Source organism: Prionailurus viverrinus, chromosome B1, assembly GCF_022837055.1.
Source record: "Prionailurus viverrinus isolate Anna chromosome B1, UM_Priviv_1.0, whole genome shotgun sequence".
Lineage (NCBI taxonomy): Eukaryota > Metazoa > Chordata > Mammalia > Carnivora > Felidae > Prionailurus > Prionailurus viverrinus.
In genome coordinates, this window is record NC_062564.1 from 73,030,833 (window position 1) to 73,053,072 (window position 22,240).

Here is a 22,240-nt window from a genome sequence, read left to right on the forward strand (position 1 = left end):
AAAGCTTCAATGTTTGTTAAGATTTTACAAGCATTTCAAAAATAAATTTTATTGCAATATAAGAATCTAAACATATTCAGAAAAACACATCTGGGTGATTAGAAAACACATTATCAAATAGTAACTAGTGACATAAACCTAGATAAGTCATGTTTTCCTTAGCTCTAACACACAATATATATCACAGAAAATAAAAATCAGAAAGAATCACTGACTTTTATAAAATAACAAATTAATAAGTGAGTCAAAATTCCTACCACATACTTAACTTGCCCATCCCTGGTTTTGTTTCCCAATGAACATCCTTAGCTCTTCAATCCCACTGTTTCTGCCTCAGACTGGGATCTACACTCCCCTTTCCCTTTCTGAAGGGAATGATACGAGTTTTACACTCAGAATTACTCAACTGTCTTAATATTCTTTTTAAATTAAGGTATAATTTACATACAATAAAATGCATACATCCTATGTGTTCATTTCAATGAGTTTTGATAATTGTATAAACTTATGCAAACAATACCTAAAACAAGATCTAGCACATATCCACCAATCCAGAAGCTCCCTGTGCTCCCTTTCAATCAATAGCTCTTCTGTTGGAGGCAACCACTTTCTGATTTCTCACTATACCTTAGATTTGCCTATCCTTAAACTTCACATAAAATGTATTTTTTAAGTTCTTTTTATGTCCAGCTTCTTTCTCTCAATATAATTTCTAAGATTCATCCATGTATGTCATGTATGTCAGTAGTTTATTCCTTTTTTATTGTTCATCAGTATTGTTGTATGTATATACCATGTTTTTTATCCATTTACCTGTTGACAGATAAATATTTGAGCCGTTTCTAAACTCTATTATGAATAAAGCTACTATGAGCATTCTTCCACAATTCTTTTTGTGGATGTATGTTTTCATTTATTTTGGGTAAATAACTGGGATTAAAATTATTGGATCATAGGGCAAATAGATACTGCTGCACCATTCTCCATGGTGTGACCATTTTACATTCACACCAGTAAACTATGAGAGCTCGGGCTGCCCCACATCTTCACCAACATTTGGTATTTATTGCTAGAGTTTTTAATCAGAACTATTCCAGTAATGTGAAATGGTATCTCATTTTGGTTTTAATTTGGATTTCCCTTGTGACTAATAATGTATTCAGTGCCCATTTGAATATGTTCTTTAGTAAGATATGTATCCAAGCCTTTTGTTCATTTTTATTGGTTTGACTTTCTATTGTTGATTATTATTAATAAAGTTTTTAACTAATCAAATTCTCTAATTCAAAATCATAAACCAGGGATTGGTTGAGTCCTCAGTAGTCTCTAATTCCAACCACCTCTTTTCACTGAAAAATGACACAGACAAAAGACGGTTGATTAAGTGACTGTTCAATATTCCCAGTGTTGAAGAAAAACAAGTTAAAAATTAGGCCTCCTAATTCCTAGGAAACTATTCTACTTGACCAAACTTTTTCACTCTGGCAATCTTGAGGAAAGTATATCAAGAGGTTGTCATGGCTAGGGGAACAGAAATATAGTAGATGGTGCGCTAAGCTACCTGGCTGCAGCTTGCACCTGCCCAGCCTGACACTTGTATTTCAACCCACACAGCTCTGCATTCCCTTGTTTTATATGCTACATGTTATCTAATAATTTCATTTCAAGAAAAGGCCCTTTTACAAAAGAAAAACTGTGTGAGAATAACTTGCTCTAATATAGAGATAGCATTTTGATCAAATCCTCTAGAATTCTGTATTTATATCTTGAATGAATATAAACATTTTCACAGAATAACTTTGATCTATATAAAGACTAGCATATAGGCTTAACCTTACGTGCCAATTCTAATCAAGTAGTATGGCTAAAAGGATCCCAAATTCCAAATGATTTGGAAGCTGAGTCTAGAATGAGCAGGAAAGTGAATAGTTAGTAACTGTTGTGCCACTGACAGGGGAGCAAGTGCAGAGACTGGCAACACATTCACCACCTACTTGTCAATCCCACTTTTGTAAGCGATGTAAGTTGGTCTACTACATTTCTCTGTCCGACACAAGAGATGAATACCACCAATACGTTTCTCAGTGAAAATCTATGCAATGGACGTAAACTGCTTTACTCCATTTGTGTCTAGTTTTTTTGTTTTTGATTGTCTTACACATCTTGAGCAAACACCATGGATTCTCTGCTTTTCTGCTTCATATAAAGAGGGAGGAATTCCTTAATAGAGACCTTAAGTTGTGTTCAATGAAAGTGTCTTCTTATATACTTATTTTGGCTTTTTCTTTTAGTTCGTTTCTGACCACACTCTTCAATTTTCTGTTAATAAGTATATTCCTCATAATTGTTTTTTTCTTCTCCTTGTTAACTATTTAAGTTCTACCTTCACATCCACTCCCTCTTTCTGATGTACCCTTTTTAGGTGTACAATTCAGTGTTTTTTAAAACATTCACGAAGTTGTGCAACGAACACCACTATCCTTTCTCACCTTAAGGTGATTTTCATCACCTTAAACAAAAACTGTACCTATTAGCAGTCACCCGCCCCCCCAATCTCTCCCCCAGGCCTAGCAACCACTAATTTTTCTGTTTCTATTGATTTGCCTATTCTGGATTTTTGATATAAATGGGATCATACAATTCATGTCATCTTTTTTTAACTGACTTCTTCACATAACGTTTTCAAGGTTCATCCATGTTGTAGTATATATGAGAACTTCATTCATTTTTATATCTCTTGCGTGAACATACCACATTTTGTTTATCCCATCAGTCAACGGACATTTACTTTGTTTCTACCTGTTGGCTGTTATGAATAATGCTGCTAAGGAATAATGTGTACAAAATTTTGTATGGACACATGTTTTCCATTCTCTGGAGTAAATAACTAGAAATGGGATATGCTGGGTCATATGGTAATTTTTCCAATGTTTATTTATTTATTTTGAGTGTGTGAGAGAGAGAGAGAAAGAGAGGGAGAGAGCACAGTGTGCACACAGGAACAGGGACAGGGACAGAGAGAGAGGGAGAGCAAAATTCCCAAGAAGGCTCTGCACTGTCAGCACAGAGCCCGACGTGGGGCTCAACCTCACCACCATGAGATCATGGCCTGAGCCAAAATCAAGAGTTGGGAGCTCAACTGACTGAACTACCCAGGGGCACCTTTTAAGGTTTAAGTTAAAAGGTTTAACTTTTTAACATAAACATAATATTTTATGTTTAACTTTTTTAGGTACTGCCAAACTGTTGATTTTATGTTTAACTTTTAAACATAAACATAAAATTTTATGTTTAACTTTTTTAGGTACTGCCAAACTGTTGATTTTATGTTTAACTTTTAAACATAAACATAAAATTTTATGTTTAACTTTTTTAGGTACTGCCAAACTGTTTTCCAAGAAAGCTATACTAATTTACCCTCCCAAAAGCAATGAATGAGAATGAACCACCCGATTACTTTGATCTATAAAATGCATTTCCCATGCCTTTAACACATATCCCTACCTTTAATACATATTTGAATCACTTCTTTAGATTTCTTTGGGATCTTTATTAAAATGTCTTTAAAAATTTCCTCACGTCACCATTTTATTATTTCAATTTCTAACATTCAAACAGCCATAACTGAAATGACTCAGTTACTTTCTTTCACTGTACTCTAGCTGCCAAAGCGTTTTTTTAACAGGATTGTACATACCGCAGCACAAAAACATGACTGGGTTCAAACAGAGATTTTAAATACTATATTATAATGTAAGTAACATTTATCATTATTTTGTACTCTCCATCCTAGTAAAAAATATCAAGAGCTAACTATGAAGCAGAGGAAGGAATTTTCAAAATTGCTAATTATTAAACAACTTGTAGCCTATGACATACTTAAAAGTCATTAACTAGAAATTTTTAAGTAATACTTTTGGCTAATACATGAGTTATTAATATTATCAATACAACAGTTATTATCAAATTTACTGGCATTTTTACCTCTATTTACTTTCCTTATTACAATTAAATTCTGACCAAAAAACCCTATTTTTATCCTCTACTTAATTTTTGCTATAGGCGACTGACAGCAAAGAGCAAGAGGAAACAAGAAGTGACCAATGTTTTTTTCTAAGAAAGACTAGGCTCACAGAGTAACTTAGGTCAGTTCTTCTGTTTTAAGAGGATATTTAGGAGGCTTTGAGAATGCTAATCTTAGTAATGGCAGCTAGATAAGAATGAAAGTTATTATCTCTAACTCCTTTCTTATAAAGTATGTTAGTTCTCTGTTTTTACTAGAGTAATTATATTTCTCAGATTCAGTTTTGGGGTAGGGTAAAAATCATCTGCTTTTGTTTTTAATTCAAGTAATTTTTTTTTTTAATTCACAAGGTTGCTTTTCCATATAATTTTGAAAGAATAATTTGGGTTTCAAATTCTTACTGTGAAACTTTTGACAGCACATTACAATTTACATAATTTTCAGATACCTGTAATTTTATTTTTAAGAATTAAAACTGTTTCATTCCAAATTATCTAAAGATTGTAACTTAAACTTTCAAAAACAAAGGTTTGAAATTCTAGCAAAAGCACACTAATAATATACAGTGCCAGCAATCCGGTCACCTGGGAAAGAAGGCCGAAGGAGTAACATTACATTAGGGATGTCAGAAATGTTTGTTTCTTGATTATGATATCATTTTACAGATGTAGACATAAATCAAAACTGACCAAAGTGTACACTTTAAATGTGCATTTTATTGTATGTAAATTATACCTCAATAAGGTTATAAACAAAACCCAAGCATTTCTTTGAGTTAGTTTCAGGGTTTCATAACCTATATCCCCATACAATTCAAGGACTTCAAAATAAGAATCCCTTAGCCAAATAAAATCTTGAAAAAAATTTAGTCAAAATGGATTTAACACTTACACAGATTGCTACCACAATGATTTTCAACATGCTAATAAGCATTATGATTTTTCCAAGGGCAGTATATAGTACACAGTTTTTCCCAAATTTGTCTGACCTTAGAAAGTCATTTCACTGAACAACTTTGCAAATCACTTTGGGAAGAACTTTTAATGGGGCCAATATGTGATAGGAAAACACTGAAAGCAAAACAGAAAAATTCTTGAACTATGTTAAACACAGTGATCACAAATTCAAATGCCCTCAGGGGCTAAAATGTAACAAACAAACAGAGAACTCAAAGAGGACCAAATGTAAAATAGGAGTCTAGCTATTTGTACTGAAATTAAACCAAGCTGCTTTCCTTGCAAAAAACGAAGGAGACCAAACCATATCTGGAGCTTCCAGTTTGCTACCTCTGTTTAATAGATTATGTCAAATTCCTTTTAATGACAATTTCTAAACCATTTGGAAAAGATTAACAGAAAAGGAACTGGTAAAACAGAAAATTATGATCTGAGCTACAGTTTATCTAGGCTTCAGTATGGCTCAAAAACTGCAGTTCCCTAGAAAAACTATCTAGGCAAAAGTAAAGAGAAGAAAAAAAGCCTTAGGAAAGATAGCAATTCTTTTCAAGTTTCATTTCTATCAGTAAAATTAGTCCTCATCATTCAAAATTTGAACTACAAAAACTTTTAAGAAGAGGTATTTCTGAGAATAGCAACACATACTTGAATTTATATGTTAAGATCTATAAAAATAAAGTTATATGCCTCAAGCATAATAAATAGATTTCCTTATACCTGAAGTGTGAATTCTATTAGGAAGTTATACTTGAGTACTTACTAAGTGCCAAAAATAACTCTACAACATCAGCACTACCTTAATCGTTATAATAGCCTTACAATAAGTACTATTATTTTCTTCTTTAACAACCAGGAAATTAAGGCACAGAAAGATGAAATACCTTACTCAAAAACACAGAACTAGTACATGGATTCTGCTCAGGGAACAACATTCTTTTTGCCTCAACATGTGAAAAGGAGTCTGAATGGTCTGAATGGTAGTCATTATTCAAACTATAAACCACCTTTAACAACCTACTAAAACTTCTCCTTCTCAATAGAATGTTGGAAAAACTAAAGAGTGAATCCTAGTAAACAAACTTTTATTCTAAATGGTATCAAAAATAATTTTGGTTTTATTAGTTCAAAAATATAGATAAAAATTCTTCAGAGAAGTTTGAGAAATGCTGAATAATCTACATATGACATTCACTCCCACTACATCTACATTAAAATACTGTTTATCGTGTTTGGTGGTTCAAAATGTTACACTAGTATGTTTATAAGCTTTAAGAAGACCTGAAATATGGAAACTAGTTTAACTTTTTAAAACTCTGCTTGATGAATCTATAATTAAATAAAGTTATCATAATCAAAATATTTCACAAGCTTTCATTCGACAATTTAAAATATATCTTCTTATAACCATAAGAATAACTTGTAACTGACTTTCTGAAAACTAAATATATCACTTAACATTCCTAAAGACTTTTTCTTACCTGTTTATTTTCTCCAAATTCTTCTATATAGGTCCAGGCTGAAGAGACTGTGTTCCCTGTCTGTAAGCAGTGAAGACAGAAAAGAATGGAGTCTTTAGTTATCCCTAATCTTGGAAGTGCATGGAATCCTTGATAACTTTAGTTAAAAACCTTCTGATCAGTAAATAGGAAAATAAAATTAGAGAACAAAAGAAACAAGTGACAAATAATTTCTGAATTTCTGCAAAGATGAACAAAGAGAAAGGTATTCTAAACAAAAAGTCTGAGTTAATACATTACCAAAAAAAAAAAAAATCTTCCTATACAAATTAAGTATAGGAAAATTTTTCCAAGAAATACTACTCTACTAATAAAATAAAGGACTAAAAACAAATAAGACTGCCTAACTTCTGGTAAGTAGATAGCCAAAGAACCTAAACAAATGTGAAAAATATCAAAATCCTTTCCTTCGGTCTTAAAAAGATATAGATGGCCAAAATAATACTAAGCTTAAAAAAATGTTATTAACAGTTAAACTTTATCTACTTGAAGCCTAATGTAACCATATCTGTATAGTACAACTTTGGACATTCATACATGTTAGTGGTTACCTCTTTATATCCCTTAAAGTTTTCTGGTAGGGATGTACATCCAACTCCATGCTAAGATACTGTGCAAAAAAGTATGAACAAATGAAAATGTTCGATGATCCACACAGAATGACAGATTTTTAAATAGCCATCTTAAAGAGTACTCAGCAGAAAAAAAATTCACAGTATTTTCTTGATTTTTATATGATGAAATTAGATAACTTCAATCAACCCTCCTGGTGAGAATTAGAAAATGTAGGTAATTATTAAAAGCAAAAATATCCATCTGAAAGCACTGAGAAGGACCAAGAAAGACAGTGAAGAATTATGGGACCATAATCTTGGATTAGAAGGAAACCCAAAGTGGTTTACACATCTTTTGGAGGTGTGTTTCCCCTAGAAGGACTGACCAACTCAAGAGGGATCTGACAGACAAGGGAAGATAACAGGAGACAGACAAATTTCCGTGCCTTTTAAAAGCGCAAAATTAGAGCTGCGGAGCTAGTGATAAGGCATGCCTGGAATCTGAATAAAACTGAACTAGAAGTAGACCAACTTTTAAAGAGACTAAATTCAACTTCAATTCTTCCCAATTCCTGCCTGGATTAAGGCAATCTGGGATTGCCAGTCCCTTGGCCATCTTTCTGAAGCAAAATAAATCTTCTCTGGGTAAATGTAACAACATGCTAGCTTTCAAATTACCTCTATATTTTTCATATACAATATCTGACATTCAATCAAAAATAACCAGTCATACAAAGATAAAACAATGTGACCTAAAACCAAACAGAAACAACAGTTAACTGTAACTGATCTACAGGGAATTTAGATAAAGTTTTCAGAACTGAATATTAATAATTATGCCTAACATGCTAAAGGAAATAAAAGACTGAAAATTTTGAAGAAAAAATACAAAGCATAAAGAGTCAAATGAAATTCTAGAACTGAGAAATAAATCCAAATAAATGGTTTTATCGGCATGTTAGACACAGATTACAAAAAAAAAAAAAAAAAAAGAATTCATGAACCAAACAAAAGGTCTGAAGAAAATACACAGACTAACCATACAAAACAATGAAAAATGTAGAATACATACATGGGCTACACTAAAGAGGTCTAACATAGGTGTAATTGGAATACGATTATAAAAAGGAAGAAAAAATGAGACAAAAGCAGTATTTGAAAACAGATTAACTTGGAACTTTCTAAAACAAATGATTAACATTAATCTACAGATTTCAGAAGTGGTGAAGGGTCTCAGTTAAGATAATGACCAAGAAAACAATATGTAAGTCCATCACCATGACACTTCCAAAAATCACAAAGAGAAAATAATAAAACTTTCCCAGGGATAGGGTTTATGGTTAAAAGGAGCAGTAAGTAAATTACCACTGGCTTCTCAACAGAAACCATGGAAGCCAGAAGACAGTGAGTGGAATTATAACTTCAAAGGGCTAAAGGAAATAACTGATTTAAAAAAAAAAGTATATATATATATGTACATACATACATATATATATATGTACATAGAATACCCGTACCCGTATATACAGTTTGACAGCACATAACAATTTACACAAATGAAAAGGTACGTAAATCACAGACATATTCAGGTAAATAAAACTGAGATAATCTGTCATAAGCATATCCACACCAAAGGAAATATAATGAATGTTCTTTGGGCAGAATATAAAGAAACAATCATAGTAGAAGTTTAGAGATTTAACAGGAAATGAAGAGTAAAGGAAATGATAAATATGTAAGTGGTAAATGAATACAAATGTATATTAACAAAAAGCAATTATAATTAGGTATGCAGTGGTTAAAATATACAAATTTAAAACATATGGAAATACCAAGACACTATACAAACTGAAAGAAGAAATATGAAGATTCTTACCTTGTCTAGAATGTGGTAAAAGCATTAATTAGTATTAGATTTCAATAAGTTAAGAGTGGATGTTGGAGTTTACATACATATATATGTAACTACAAAACTTCCATGTATTTAGAATTTTATACCCAATTTCAAGAAGAAATCAAAATAAAATATTTTGAAAAAAATTATAGGGGCACCTGGGTGGCTCAGTCGGTTAAGCGTCCGACTTCAGCTCAGGTCATGATCTCACGGTCCGTGAGTTCGAGCCCCGCGTCGGGCTCTGTGCTGACAGCTCAGAGCCTGAAGCCTGCTTCCGATTCTGTGTCTCCCTCTCTCTCTGACCCTCCCCCATTCATGCTCTGTCTCTCTCTGTCTCAAAAATAAACATTAAAAAAAAATTTTTTTTAATTATAAAAATAAGATGCAGCAAAATATAACTGATGTAGCTATAACCATACTTTATGAGGGAAATTTGTAGCCTGAATATACCTATATTGCAATAACAGAAAGGCTGAAAACTCTAAACTAAGATCGAAGAGAAAAAAAACTTCCTATTTTTAGGAGGAAAGGTCTGGGCCAATCTCACTAATGAACACAGATGTAAAAATCCTAAATATCAAAAATGAAATTTCGCAGTACATTAAAAGGACAATGTAGGATTACCAAACTGCATCTATTTCAGAAATACAGGGTTGATGTTACATTGAAACATCCATGCAATTCACTACATTAAATGAATAAGAGATAAAAATAATGTAATTAAGTAGATGCAAAAAAGCATTTGATAAAATTCATCACACAACTCATCCTTGATAAAAGAACTCTTAACAAACTAGGAATAGAAGGAAATGTCCTTAATGTAACAAAGGGTTTCTATTAATAAAGGCTACAACAGGGGCGCCTGGGTGGCTCAGTCAGCTATGTGTCCAAGCTCAGTTCAGCTCAGGTCATGATCTCCTAGTTCGCCAGTTCAAACCCCACAGGGCTTGTGTTGAGTCCAGAGCCTGGAGCCCGTTTTGGATTCCAGGTCTCCCTCTCTCTATGCCCCTCCCCCACTCATGTTCTGTCTCTCTTTCTCAAAAATAAACATCAAAAAAATTTTTAATAAAAATAATAATAAAATAAAAGCTACAATAAACATCATACCTTAATGAAGAAATATTGAAAGTTTAAAAGGATACCTTCTATCATCATTTGTATTCAATGCTGGACAAGCGGTTCTAGCCAGTGCAATAAGGCAAGAGAAAAAAGAGAAGTTTAAGGATAGAAAGGAAGGAAAAAGTTCATCATTTGCAACTGACATGACTGTGTAGGTAGAAAATTTTAAATAATGTAGGATCAAACCATTAGAATCAAATAGTTTTATTCAATACATAAAAAAATGAATTGTATTTATACAAACAGGAACAATCAGAAATCAAAATTAAAAAGCACCTTTTACAATGGCATTGGAAAACATTAAATACCTACAAATAAATCTAATAAAAGATATAGGAGAAATTTACATGGTAAATTATTGAATGTTTGGAGAAATTAAAGAAAGCCTAAATAAATGGAGAGATCTATCATGTTCATGGATCAGAAGTTCCAATACTATAAAATGTCATTTTTTTGCAAATTGATCTATATAGAAGCAATTAAATTTTAACCAGAGTCCCAGTAAGACTTCTTTTTGGTATAAACTGTGTATAAATTTACAATCTAATTGTAAAGTTCATATGGAAATATAAGGGCTGAGAAGAGCCAAGGTAACTGAGGGGAAAAGAAAGGATAAAGATACTCTCTATACCAAATATTAAGACTTTTCACAGTAATGTAACCAAAACAATGTAGTAAATTAAATTAGATCAATGGAATAAAGAATCCAGAATAAGGCATGTATGTGTAGATAGGTGTGCATGAGTGTACATACACATACATATACATAACATACTTGATTTACACTAATGATGGCATTGCAAAGCAACAGGAAAAGAGTAGTCTTTTCAATAAATAGTGCTGTGTAAATGATTATACATATGAAGGCAAAATAAAACTTGAACACATACTTCACACTAAATTTAAAGGATAAAAAATTTCTAAGGGGCACCTGGGTGGCTCAGTCGGTTGAGCATCTGACTTCAGCTCAGGTCATGATCTCACGGTTCGTGAGTTCGAGCCCCGTGTTGGGCTCTGTGCTGACAGCTCGGAGCCTGGAGCCTGCTTTGGACCCTGTGTCTCCCTTTCTCTGCCCCTTCCCCGCTCACACTCTGTCCCTCTCTCAAAAGTAAATAAACATTAAAAATTAAAAAAAAAAATTCTAAAATATCTCATGAATTTGAGGTAAGCAAAGTTTTCTCAAGCAGGAAAGAAACTACTAAGTTTAAAAGACTGATAAATTGGGGCGCCTGGGTGGCGCAGTCGGTTAAGCGTCTGACTTCAGCCAGGTCACGATCTCGCGGTCCGTGAGTTCGAGCCCCGCGTCAGACTCTGGGCTGATGGCTCAGAGCCTGGAGCCTGTTTCCGATTCTGTGTCTCCCTCTCTCTCTGCCCCTCTGTTCATGCTCTGTTCATGCTCTGTCTCTCTCTGTCCCAAAAATAAATAAACGTTGAAGAAAAAAAATTTTTTTTTAAATAAATAAATAAAAAATAATAATAAAAGATTGATAAATTGAACATACTAACAGTAAGAACTTCTGTATTTTTCAAAGTATATACCATGAATAGAGTAGAAAGGCAAGCCACACAGAAGAAGGTATTTATTTTCAAATGCAGCATATTTTGTTTCAAATAAAGCACTTATAGTTTTTTCCCAGAAAAACACCAGATAGTAAGTTCTACAAAAGCACGTGTCTTTAGCAGATCATGTTTGTCTGATCAGTAAGAATTTGTTTTTTCCATCATTCACTCTCTAATCAATGGACTGACATCACTGCTACAACCCAGCTTGCTATTGAGCCTCTGACCTTTAGCCACATCTTGATTTTCCTAACAATGAGTTAAGTACTGCCTGGCTAAAATGCTGCAATGTCTTGATGAGAAAAAATAAGTAGATCAGGCAAAGCCATGGAAGTTATAAAAGCAAGCTAGGGCTAACTAGAATTAGTAAAAATGACTAAGAGAGGATGACACAACCCTATAGGATCTGTATATTCTGACCGACTCTTCTGACAACAAACTGGGTCAGCACCTCAGGCAGGGAACCAAAACTGAGTGAAAATGGCTTTTTTCTCTCCTAGCTCAGGCCACCAATGTCAAAGGTATTTGTAAAATATGTATCCTACAAGGGCTTGTATCTTAATAAAGAAAAAAACAAACAACCCAATATAATACAGAGAAAAGAGACTTAAAATAAGACATTTTCATCAAGAGGATACCTTAATGCCCTATTATCTTATTAAAAGATGTTCAATATTATTAGTAAACAGTGATATAAAAGTTATAATCTCAATGAGATAGTAATATATACTAACCAGAATGTTCAAAATTTTCAAAAACTAAAAGACCAAGTGTTGGCAAGAGTGTGGGACAACCGAAACCCCATATACTGCTTGTGAAATGTAAATTTATACAATCACTTTGAAAAGCTGGCATTATGTACTAAAGTTTTAAAAATATGACCCACTTTTACTCCGAAGTATTCAACAGGAACGTATGCAAGAATCTTCACAAGGGCACCTGGGTGGCTCAGTCAGTTAAGCATCTGACTTCGGCTCAGGTCATGACCTCACCGTTCTTGAGTTTGACCCCGACATCAACATCAGGCTCTCTGCTCTCAGCACAGAGCCTGCTTCAGAACCTCTGTCCCCCTCTCTCTCTGCCCCTCCCCTGCTTGCACTCTCTCTAAAATAAACATGTAAAAAATTGTAAACAAAACAAAACAATCTTCACAGCATCGTTATTCAAATAGCCCAAACTGAAAGAAAGCACCTCAAACTTCTACCAACAAAAGAAATAGCACCTGGGTGGCTCAGTTGGTTAAGCATCTGACTTCAGCTCAGGTCATGATCTCACAGTTTGTGAGTTCAAGCCCCATGTCAGGCTCTGTGCTGACAGATCACAGTCTGGAGCCTGCTTTGGATTCTGTGTCTCCCTCTCTCTCTGCCTCTCCCTGGTCATGCTCTGTCTTTATCTCAAAAATAAATAAACATTAAAAAAAAGAAATAGCAAATAAATCCTAACATTTTGATGGAATACTGGAATCCGTGAGAGTGAATGAACAGTACTGCCACAACATGGACCAATCTTTATTCATAATGTTGAAAGAAGCCAGACAAAAAGTATGTAAAATGTTGTATAAATTTCAAAAACACAGAAGAGAGAAGGATGGTTTCCTTTGGGAAGAGAGAAGGTAATGTGTGGGTGGGGCTACAAAAAAGGAGCCTTTTGGGGTGTTGATATTTTATGTCTTCATCTGGTAGTTAAACAGACATGGTCCCTCTGTGGTAAATCACAAAGCTCACAGTCACAATTTGTGGACTTTTCTGTTTGTACATAATGTAATAATTTATAAAGTTAAAAAAGGAGGGAAATCACAACAGTTACCATTTGTGTATATAGTGATATACATATATGAGAAATTGATCATTTATAGTTACAATTAAAAAATAATACCACGGATTATAATACAAGTATGGTCAAGATAAAATAAAAAGGATTCAGGGGCGCCTGGGTGGCGCAGTCGGTTAAGCGTCCGACTTCAGCCAGGTCACGATCTCGCGGTCCGGGAGTTCGAGCCCGCGTCGGGCTCTGGGCTGATGGCTCAGAGCCTGGAGCCTGTTTCTGATTCTGTGTCTCCCTCTCTGTCTGCCCCTCCCCCGTTCATGCTCTGTCTCTCTCTGTCCCAAAAAATAAATAAATGTTGAAAAAAAAATTTAAAAAAAAAAATGATTCAGAGTAATTTAAAAACTATAATGGTGATTTTCAGTAGAGGTGCTAATTGAAATTATTACTAAATATGGACTCAGACTTCCCTCCATATGGCTTTCACATACTACCACTTGTAGTTTTACAATTAATATTTTGTTAATCTTTAGTTAAATTTAACAGGAAAAATGCTGGGATTTAAACTGTAAATCTAAGACAATTACATTTCTGTTAATATACAGAAAAGATGATGATAATCCTCAAAGTAAAAGTAAAAACCATCAGCAGAATCTCAAGTAAATGTCAATACAAGGTTACTGCTAGTACTTCAATTTGCCATTTGTTAGCATCATTCCCTTGAAAAAGTATGACTGTTAATAAATATATTCCAAGAAATTACCTCAGAAGAATTTTTTTCTTTTTTTCCTTTTTTTTTTTTTTTTTTTACTTTCAGCTATACAACACAAGTGATTACTTAGCTAAGGGATTATTCAGTAATCAAGACACAAGGAAAAACTACGGAAACAAAAAAGCATGTCAGAAAGTCAATAGGATACATTAAAGCTCAAAGTTCACAGACAGGATCTTGTTTTCTATAAAACTGCAATCATTAGATACATTATTTTTAGTCTTCTGTTATGTAGGAATAAAGGCCAGAAAAGATAAACTAGTAAAACTCCTGCTAATTGAGGTATTGATTTTCATTGTATCCACAAAGACCTAACACTGTAGATACGAATTGTTCTATAAACATGTGATGAAGTTTTAAAAGTCACTTAAGACTAATCATATGAGCATACTGTGTATCTCTGAAGAAGATTTTACTGGTTATCAGTTTGAAAAAGAATTCTACATAAATTTTATAGTAACTGGTATGCAAAATGAAGAACTGTTTTTCAGACTCTCAGATATGGCATACTGCCATTTCTTTTCAAAACAGAAAATAACTAAATGCACAGGATTCCAGTATATTCCAAATAAGGCATCTATGTTAGCAACCTCAATTTTCAGGGCTTTTCCTGCCTTTAGAAAAATAAACTGAAAGAACTCCATCTTCTTAGTCTGTACCTGTGTAGAAGAATGAAGAAGAAATGCAAGCTATTATAACCTCAAGTTTAGAAATAACATACAATAAGCTACTGCCAATTATTTTCCATTTGTAGAGGCTTAACAAATGCTATAGATGGCACTAAATATAACCGTGGCTTGCGTAATGAACTTAGGCTATCAAATGGTCAATGAAAAGTATAAAATTGTATGTAATATGATCTAGTATATTCTATACTACTACAATCATAATCTCCTATTCTTCCACTATACAAATTTCATTTATACATATAAATAAAATATATACATCTTTAACATAAAATAACCCACATGACTCAGCCTATATATTAAGGGTTTCACTGTTTTGAAATACTCATTTAATCAGCATTTTAAAAACTAGATACTGATTATTTCCACTTAATTGAAATATAAATCTATAGTGTCCTGTTAACCACCATGCATAATGTAATTGTTCTGTACCTACCAACTCAGACATTTATTTTCCAATCTTTTTTTACTTTCTGCTCAAAGCACAGGCAAACTTTATTTTTCCTAAGAATCATTACCTTTTAATCTTACAGCATGTACATCATTTTCAATTATTTGAAAAGCACGACATGCTAAATATTAAATGCAGGAAAAATAATAACAAATTAAAAAAAAACTTATGTACAAAGTCCCTTGGCTTTACAATCCTGATGGATCAAAAATTTTATAACAGTAAATAGTAATATAAAAATTACTGAATTGTTGAGTAATATTATGAAGAACAAGAAGTAACAATTCTCAGTTACTGTGTCTAAGAAAAGCTTAATGTAAGAGGTTAAGTAAATGAAAGCAAGTAGAAGAATATTCTAAGCAGAGTGAACGACACTAGGAAAAGCCTGGAAGTACCAATAAGCATGGCAAATTCAGATGATCAAAACAAAGGGTATTTGTCTATGGTTAGGTAAGATGGGGAAAAACATTAGAACATTCCGAAAAAGAGAATGTGGAGTTCAGAGGACCTGATGGTACCACAACAGCAAGCCATTGGTAGGTTCCTAAGCAAGGAAATAACAATGAAAAAACACAGTTAAATATAAGTGGAGTGAAAAATTATATGGATGAATCATGTATTTAGATGTTTTGAATATAATCAGAGAACAAAATGAGAGTACCAAGCAACAAGGGGACCATGAAATAGATAGAAACAAACTCCGCCTATTTGAAATTCTGTCTAGCATCTGATAGATGGAAAAAAAAAAAATTTTATCATCCACCACCTTGATACAACATATACTACTGATTGTCAATGCTTTTAAAAATCCCAAAGTTAGCTTGTAAACAAGGTCTGTTTATAAGATCTTTGTAATTTAGAATGATTCATTTAGGCTTGAGAGATTTCTGAGGTCCGCACTACACTCAAGTGGTCTAATAAACCGGCTTGAAGGGCTGATAAGATAAAATGGTCTCTGAAAAGGAAGTAAAGCATGGACCAAAGACCCATCTCATTCATTTTAACTTTTACAAGCATAATTGGCCGAAAAGATCCTACAAATTCAGTCTGTTATCATATGCTTAACGTTAGACTAAGGTCAGTTTTTCACTAGAATCATGTGAAGTTACAAAGAACAGCCTCTTAGCTAACTGAGGGATCCTGGGCAAATTATTTAATCTACTAAAGACTCAAGTTTCTTCATCTGTTACCAAAAAAAAAGTGTAGATATTAAAGTAATATTTACCTAAAAGAGGCATCAGAATAATATATAAAGGCATTTAGTATAGTACCTATGGTTAGTGTTCAAAGAATCTTAACTATTCTTACTATTACTAATAATATTTATTATCATAAGTGATTGGAAACTCTTGGATTTGTTTTCTGAATAAATATTATTTTTCAGTACTTATATGGCACATTTTAATATACAAAAGGCACTATAATGGGCCTTTTAAAATTTTAATTCATTTAATACATACAATTACCCTTCGAGATAAAAACTGTTAACACTCCCATTTTATAGATGAGGAAACTGAAGAACAAAGAGGTTAAAATAACTTTTTCCAAATAAGTAATGAAGCTGGGATATGGACTCAGGAAATCTGGCTCCAAATGCCATGCTCTTTTAGTCTACGAAGCCTATATGCTATACAAAACTTAAAGTAGTGAATTTTATTTTGCTGAAATTCTTTCTAAATGCAATATACTATTAGCTGAGCCTCTCATCTCAGATTAGGTCAGGTCATCCAACTACATCTTCTCATACACCCTGTACCTCTTCACAATGTTTACCAGAACTGTAACTGAGTATCTCTCTCAATGGAATGTAAACCCTGTGAAGGCAGGCAGCAACTGGGTCTGATTCACTACAAATCCTCAGGGCTTTATAAAAGCAGTGTTCAGTATTTAGCTAATGAACATACATATTAACCAGGATTAACAGTTAATAAACCAAGTATGAGAAAAGAAAGCCTAAAAGAGTGAATAATAATAAACAAAAGGGTTATTCATTTAAGAATAAGAATGCCAAAACTTTAAGTCAAAGTTTCAAAAAGTACATTTTTCAGAGGACTTCAAAACAGCAAGCTAATATACTCCAGGCACTATTAAGGAAGATAATTCTGAGTTAAAATAGTCTAGTAAAGAATCTTACCTTTCCCCATACATTTAGCAATGTAAACATTTAAAATAAACATTAATTTTTTTCTTTTTTAACTGAGTGATACAGAGTTTTTAGTCCTTTAAAAACTTACACAGTTCTGGGTTATATTAAATCATAATCTGCCTCCCTGAAACTTTCCTCTATTAGATTTAATTCTAACCTGTGGAGCTTCATATTAAAGTCTTTCTTCCATGTACCAGCTCTTCAAACATTTAAAGACAGCAATCATATTTCCCCTATAAATATTAGTATTTACAGTCTAAATAGCCCCAAATTCTTTAGTTGTTCACTGTCCTACTTCACATTACAGAGTTTCCAGGTCCTCCATAGTTGTCAAGGTTTAATTAAACTCTGGGGCCCAAAAGAAAACATTTCAGATACAGTCTGAGCAGAATAAAAATATATGGTCTAGAAACTACACAACTTTATTACCCTGAATTACACTAATTTGAGAATCTCTATAGTATAATGACTCATTCTAGTTTTGACAAAACAATTCAAGTTCTTCCTCTTGGCTGACTAGCTAACTTTCATTCTTTGGCAGCTTATTTACTTAATTATTAAATAATGTTATAGAAACAGAAAAAGGTGTAATATATAAATGTACAGGTCACATTATTTAAAAAATAAAAACATGTACTCACCACCCAGGCTTACAAACAAAAATTATCAGTAACTTAGAAGTCTCTCTTGCATCATTTCCAATTTCTCCTTCTAACCCTGAAAGTAATCTTGACCCTAATTTTTTTCATGATCCTATTTTTTAAGTGTTAATCATTCCCTTGCTTTTCTCTTTGGTTTTGTCACATATTCATACATCCCTAAACAATAAATTGTTTAGTTTTGCTTGGCTTTATTTTCCTATTCATAATTCCCCGTTGCTTCAATTCTTTCAATTTAAAATTTGAATCCTTTTGTATTTTACATACTTTTAATAACCCATATCTTTCATAGAATGAGGTAAGATTAAAGGGAATAAGTCATCCATTACCAGTTTAAAAAAAAAAGAAAGAAAAAAGAAAAGACAGAGGGAAGATAAATATTCTACTTAAGTCCATGCATTCCATCAATATGAAACAATGCCATCCCTCCCCAATAAGAAGCTGAGCTGAGGGTAAGTTTCCAACTTTTCCTATTGAGTTTTATAATAGGATACATAAATTCCCTGAACTGATGAACTATACATTTAAACAGCATCTCAGGATAAATATAAATAAATAAGCCAATTATACTTGGATTATTTAGTTTTGGTTTATTCATACCCCATATCTAAATATAGATATTTGGGAGTGGACTACAGAATTTTTCTTGTCATAGAAAAACTCTCAATATAAAATATCAAATTAAAGAAACTGAAAAAAAAATTACCTGAAATCTCAAGGTAATGAAATAATTCCCTCATTTACCAATTCAAATTAAAGAGTGGTTGACATCAACAATCCATTTTCAGAGGCTTTAGAGAATTAACGGAAGAGTTTGTCTATCTCTCTCCCAAGTCATGTTGACTAATGTAGTAACTCCTTATTTGCACATAAACTACAATAAATAAAAATAAGTAAAAGGAAATAAAAGTACAAAGATTTTTAAAAATCAGAGAGGTGAGATTTTTAAAAACGCTGGAATATAAATAAAAAGTAGATGACTGGAAAAAGAGCAGAAAAATCCCAGATATCTTAGATGCACTGCAATACAAGAAGTTAAAAATCTTAAGTCTACTACTAAGTAAATCATACGGAAAAAAACTTATGAAGTGAAAAAAGAAAAATAATCCTTTCATCACATTCAGAAAACCCCCTCAGAAGCTAGGAGAGTGCTTTCATAGGGCAAGCAATCCTATTTTTGCTTAACATGTCCTTTTCTCCTCTTGTTCTTAAGGGAGAAGGAGTAACTTTCCAATACTCTGGTATCATCACTATTTCTGTACTTGATAAATCTAAATTTCATACCAAGGAATCTCTAAAGGATTCTTGATCACACAATGAAATTTGATTTGTGAGCTCTCAAGGAAACAGGTAGACACATAGTAGACACAGGTAAGAATCATCGCGGCTTGATTATTTCTTTTACTTTTGGTAAAAATTGTAACTTTATAATGCAGAATACAACGTTAAACCTAGTTTTCCATAGACTCATACTGGCTCACTTGGAATCCTATAAATTCTGTGCCCAAAATAATCTATAATTTTCATAATTCATAACTACGGATTTAGTCACCCTTGAACTAAACATTAACATAGCAATGGAAGAAAAAAAAGCCATACACATATATGGCACATAAGCTGCAAAATGATTTGTTTACCCCATAACCTGGCCAGTAAACAAGCAGACTGGAACATGTACTGCTGAAACAAAGGTAACAAGAAAAAATATTAAGTTAATGGGCTTGCTCTGTAGTCTTATAAAAATCTACACAGAAAACAGGATTACAAAAAAAAGTTAAAAAAAAAAAAAGTAAAGTATCTCTATTAATAATATCCTTAGAAAATATAATAAAAGAAAATCAAAATGAAAAGCAAAGGTTAACATAGTTATCTACGGAATAAGGAAGATAGAATTGTATATCCTAGTTTACATTTTCTTACTCAAGTTTATTTATTCAAATGCCAATCCCTTGAGTTGTATATAAAAAACAAGCTACACAGTTTAAACACAAAAGAGATGTTTCAGAGCGCCCTCACCAAATTATCAGGCAATAAAATTACAACAGACTGTTCTCTAATAATTGCATTACTATCTACTTTTTAACCTAAACTTACAGATACAATCATAGAATTCACTAATTCACTATTAATGTGGTATATAGATTGTATTTACTGAATCAAAACAATGCAGGAAGGTATATAGTTAGACAAATCATTTTCTTAAAATATGAATTACATTATGTATAAAAAATCCATATACACGTCATTTTTATAGTTCAAATGTCACTTACTATGAGATAAATAATGCCTCACATGTAACTAGCATCTTTAGGCCAATACTACAAATATAAAGGAGCAAGAAAATCCAAGTACTTATTAATATTCTGGTGATTTAAAACTTCTAATTAGATGGGGAGACTAAAGGTTTTTTTAATTTTGTTTTCTTTTGTTTTGAATCCCCAGAGGTAAGTGCACCATTTTTGGAGGTAATGCCCTACCATGTCTTACATAGAGATGTATTACTCTAAACAGAGGATAAATTGCTCTAGAATAGATGATATATCTGAAATTAACTAATAAAATTAGATATATTTAATCCAACCAAAAAGCCTGGAAGCAACCCACACTGAATAATTTTCAAGTAGTTAAAAGCACAGATGATCACTTGAATAAATTCATCACAGTAAAACCATTTTCCAAAACATCTTCTGTCTCCATTCACTAGTCCACTCACTAAATTAATACTGCTTACAGCATAAGCAATTATCGCCTACTAAATTTTAAATAGGAAGCATAAACAAAGGCATGACAGGCAGAAGACTAAGTGCAGCTTCTCATACACATTTTACTGATGCTAACCACCCACCCCTGCAAAAAAATAAGCCATAAAGAAGAGCAAAATCAATATAACATTTAAGTTTCCTTTCAAAGCCACGCTAAAAAATATATTTAGGTGACATCATATGGCAAAATTATACACTGCTGCTGACATCTAAGAATTGAGTATACATGCAAAGTTTATTGTGACATTTGATACAAGAGGGGAAAATTTACAAACCATTATTTTTTAAATATTAAATGACAAAAACAGATGTTAAGTTTAAAAATAAAACAGTAGCTACTGTTAAAATGTGTATAAGAACAGGTATTTTAGGAATGTATTAACCAAAGATACTAAGAAATTGTAGGTTAAAGGATCAAACATGATCAAATAAATGTATGAAGTAAATGAAATCACAGATCACATTAGCCGGTTAATAACATGGAACAATGGGAACAAATACTGGTCACATGTATGTTTTAATACACATTATTTTCCTAGATTGTTACAAAAGAAAACGAATTTCCAAACTTTTAAGTAATTAGGTTGTTTTATAAAATCTTGGTTTTGATTATATTTAACTGTCAAATTCAGGGAAGGAAAGAACCAGAAAGCAATTACTTGTCATCATGCAAATAAAACAGGTGACTGACTCTCCTTTTTTTTTTTTTTTTTAACCAGATGTTCTGCTGTGAAGTAGACAGATAAAAGCTTTCAATTATATATAAGAAGGGATATTAAATGGATAGTTAATTCTTGCAAAAGCAGTTCTTGGTTTTAAGACTATTTGAATTCAAAAATGTACTTTGGTACACATAAAAAAAACCAAGTATTATTTTTAGTCCTTCGTAAGATTTTTGTCTGTATTTTAAACAAAACCATAAATCGGGGGGGATAAAGGAATCCTTAAAGCTCACCAAGTAAAACCCTGATATTTTATAAGTGAAGGCACCGAGATGCACAAAGAGTAAATGATTTTATTTGCCATCTAAGGTTACAGTTTGTTGGTGGCTGAGGCTACAGGTTCTTGTACTTTTTACTCAATACTCTGTTTAATAAGCCGCTTCTCTCACAGTACTAACACCATGAAAATTATGGTTCATTAATACAAAAGTGTTAGTAAGGTAAGAATCACGAGTAACACCAGATTGATGATATTTCAGGAAAATACAGTAGTTTCAAGAGGAACAGAAATGTATTTTCAAGAGCAGTGGGCCCACTCAAAGGGCAAAGACACATAGTTGAGTTAATGGAATTTTCGTCTCACCATTTGGTCATATGAAAATAAATTAGTGTATAAATGTTGATGCTAATCCTACTTCTTATTTAACTACGTGA

General features: G+C 32.6%; 1 protein-coding gene across 7 annotated transcripts in view; it reads right to left on the reverse strand.

Annotated features, from left to right (window-relative positions):
- Positions 1–22,240, reverse strand: part of RBM46 (RNA binding motif protein 46) — a 125,026-nt gene that overhangs the window by 77,320 nt on the left and 25,466 nt on the right. For 2 of the 7 annotated variants that reach the window (XM_047857689.1, XM_047857690.1), the window contains exon 5: positions 6,459–6,518. The exons of 4 other annotated variants lie outside the window; for them this stretch is intronic. In XM_047857689.1, the coding sequence (XP_047713645.1) occupies positions 6,463–6,518 (56 nt within the window). In that variant the 3' untranslated portion in view covers positions 6,459–6,462. Of the gene's footprint in view, positions 1–6,458; positions 6,519–10,087; positions 10,127–22,240 lie in introns of those variants that run through there. One more of the 7 variants, XM_047857693.1, reaches the window with a different exon arrangement.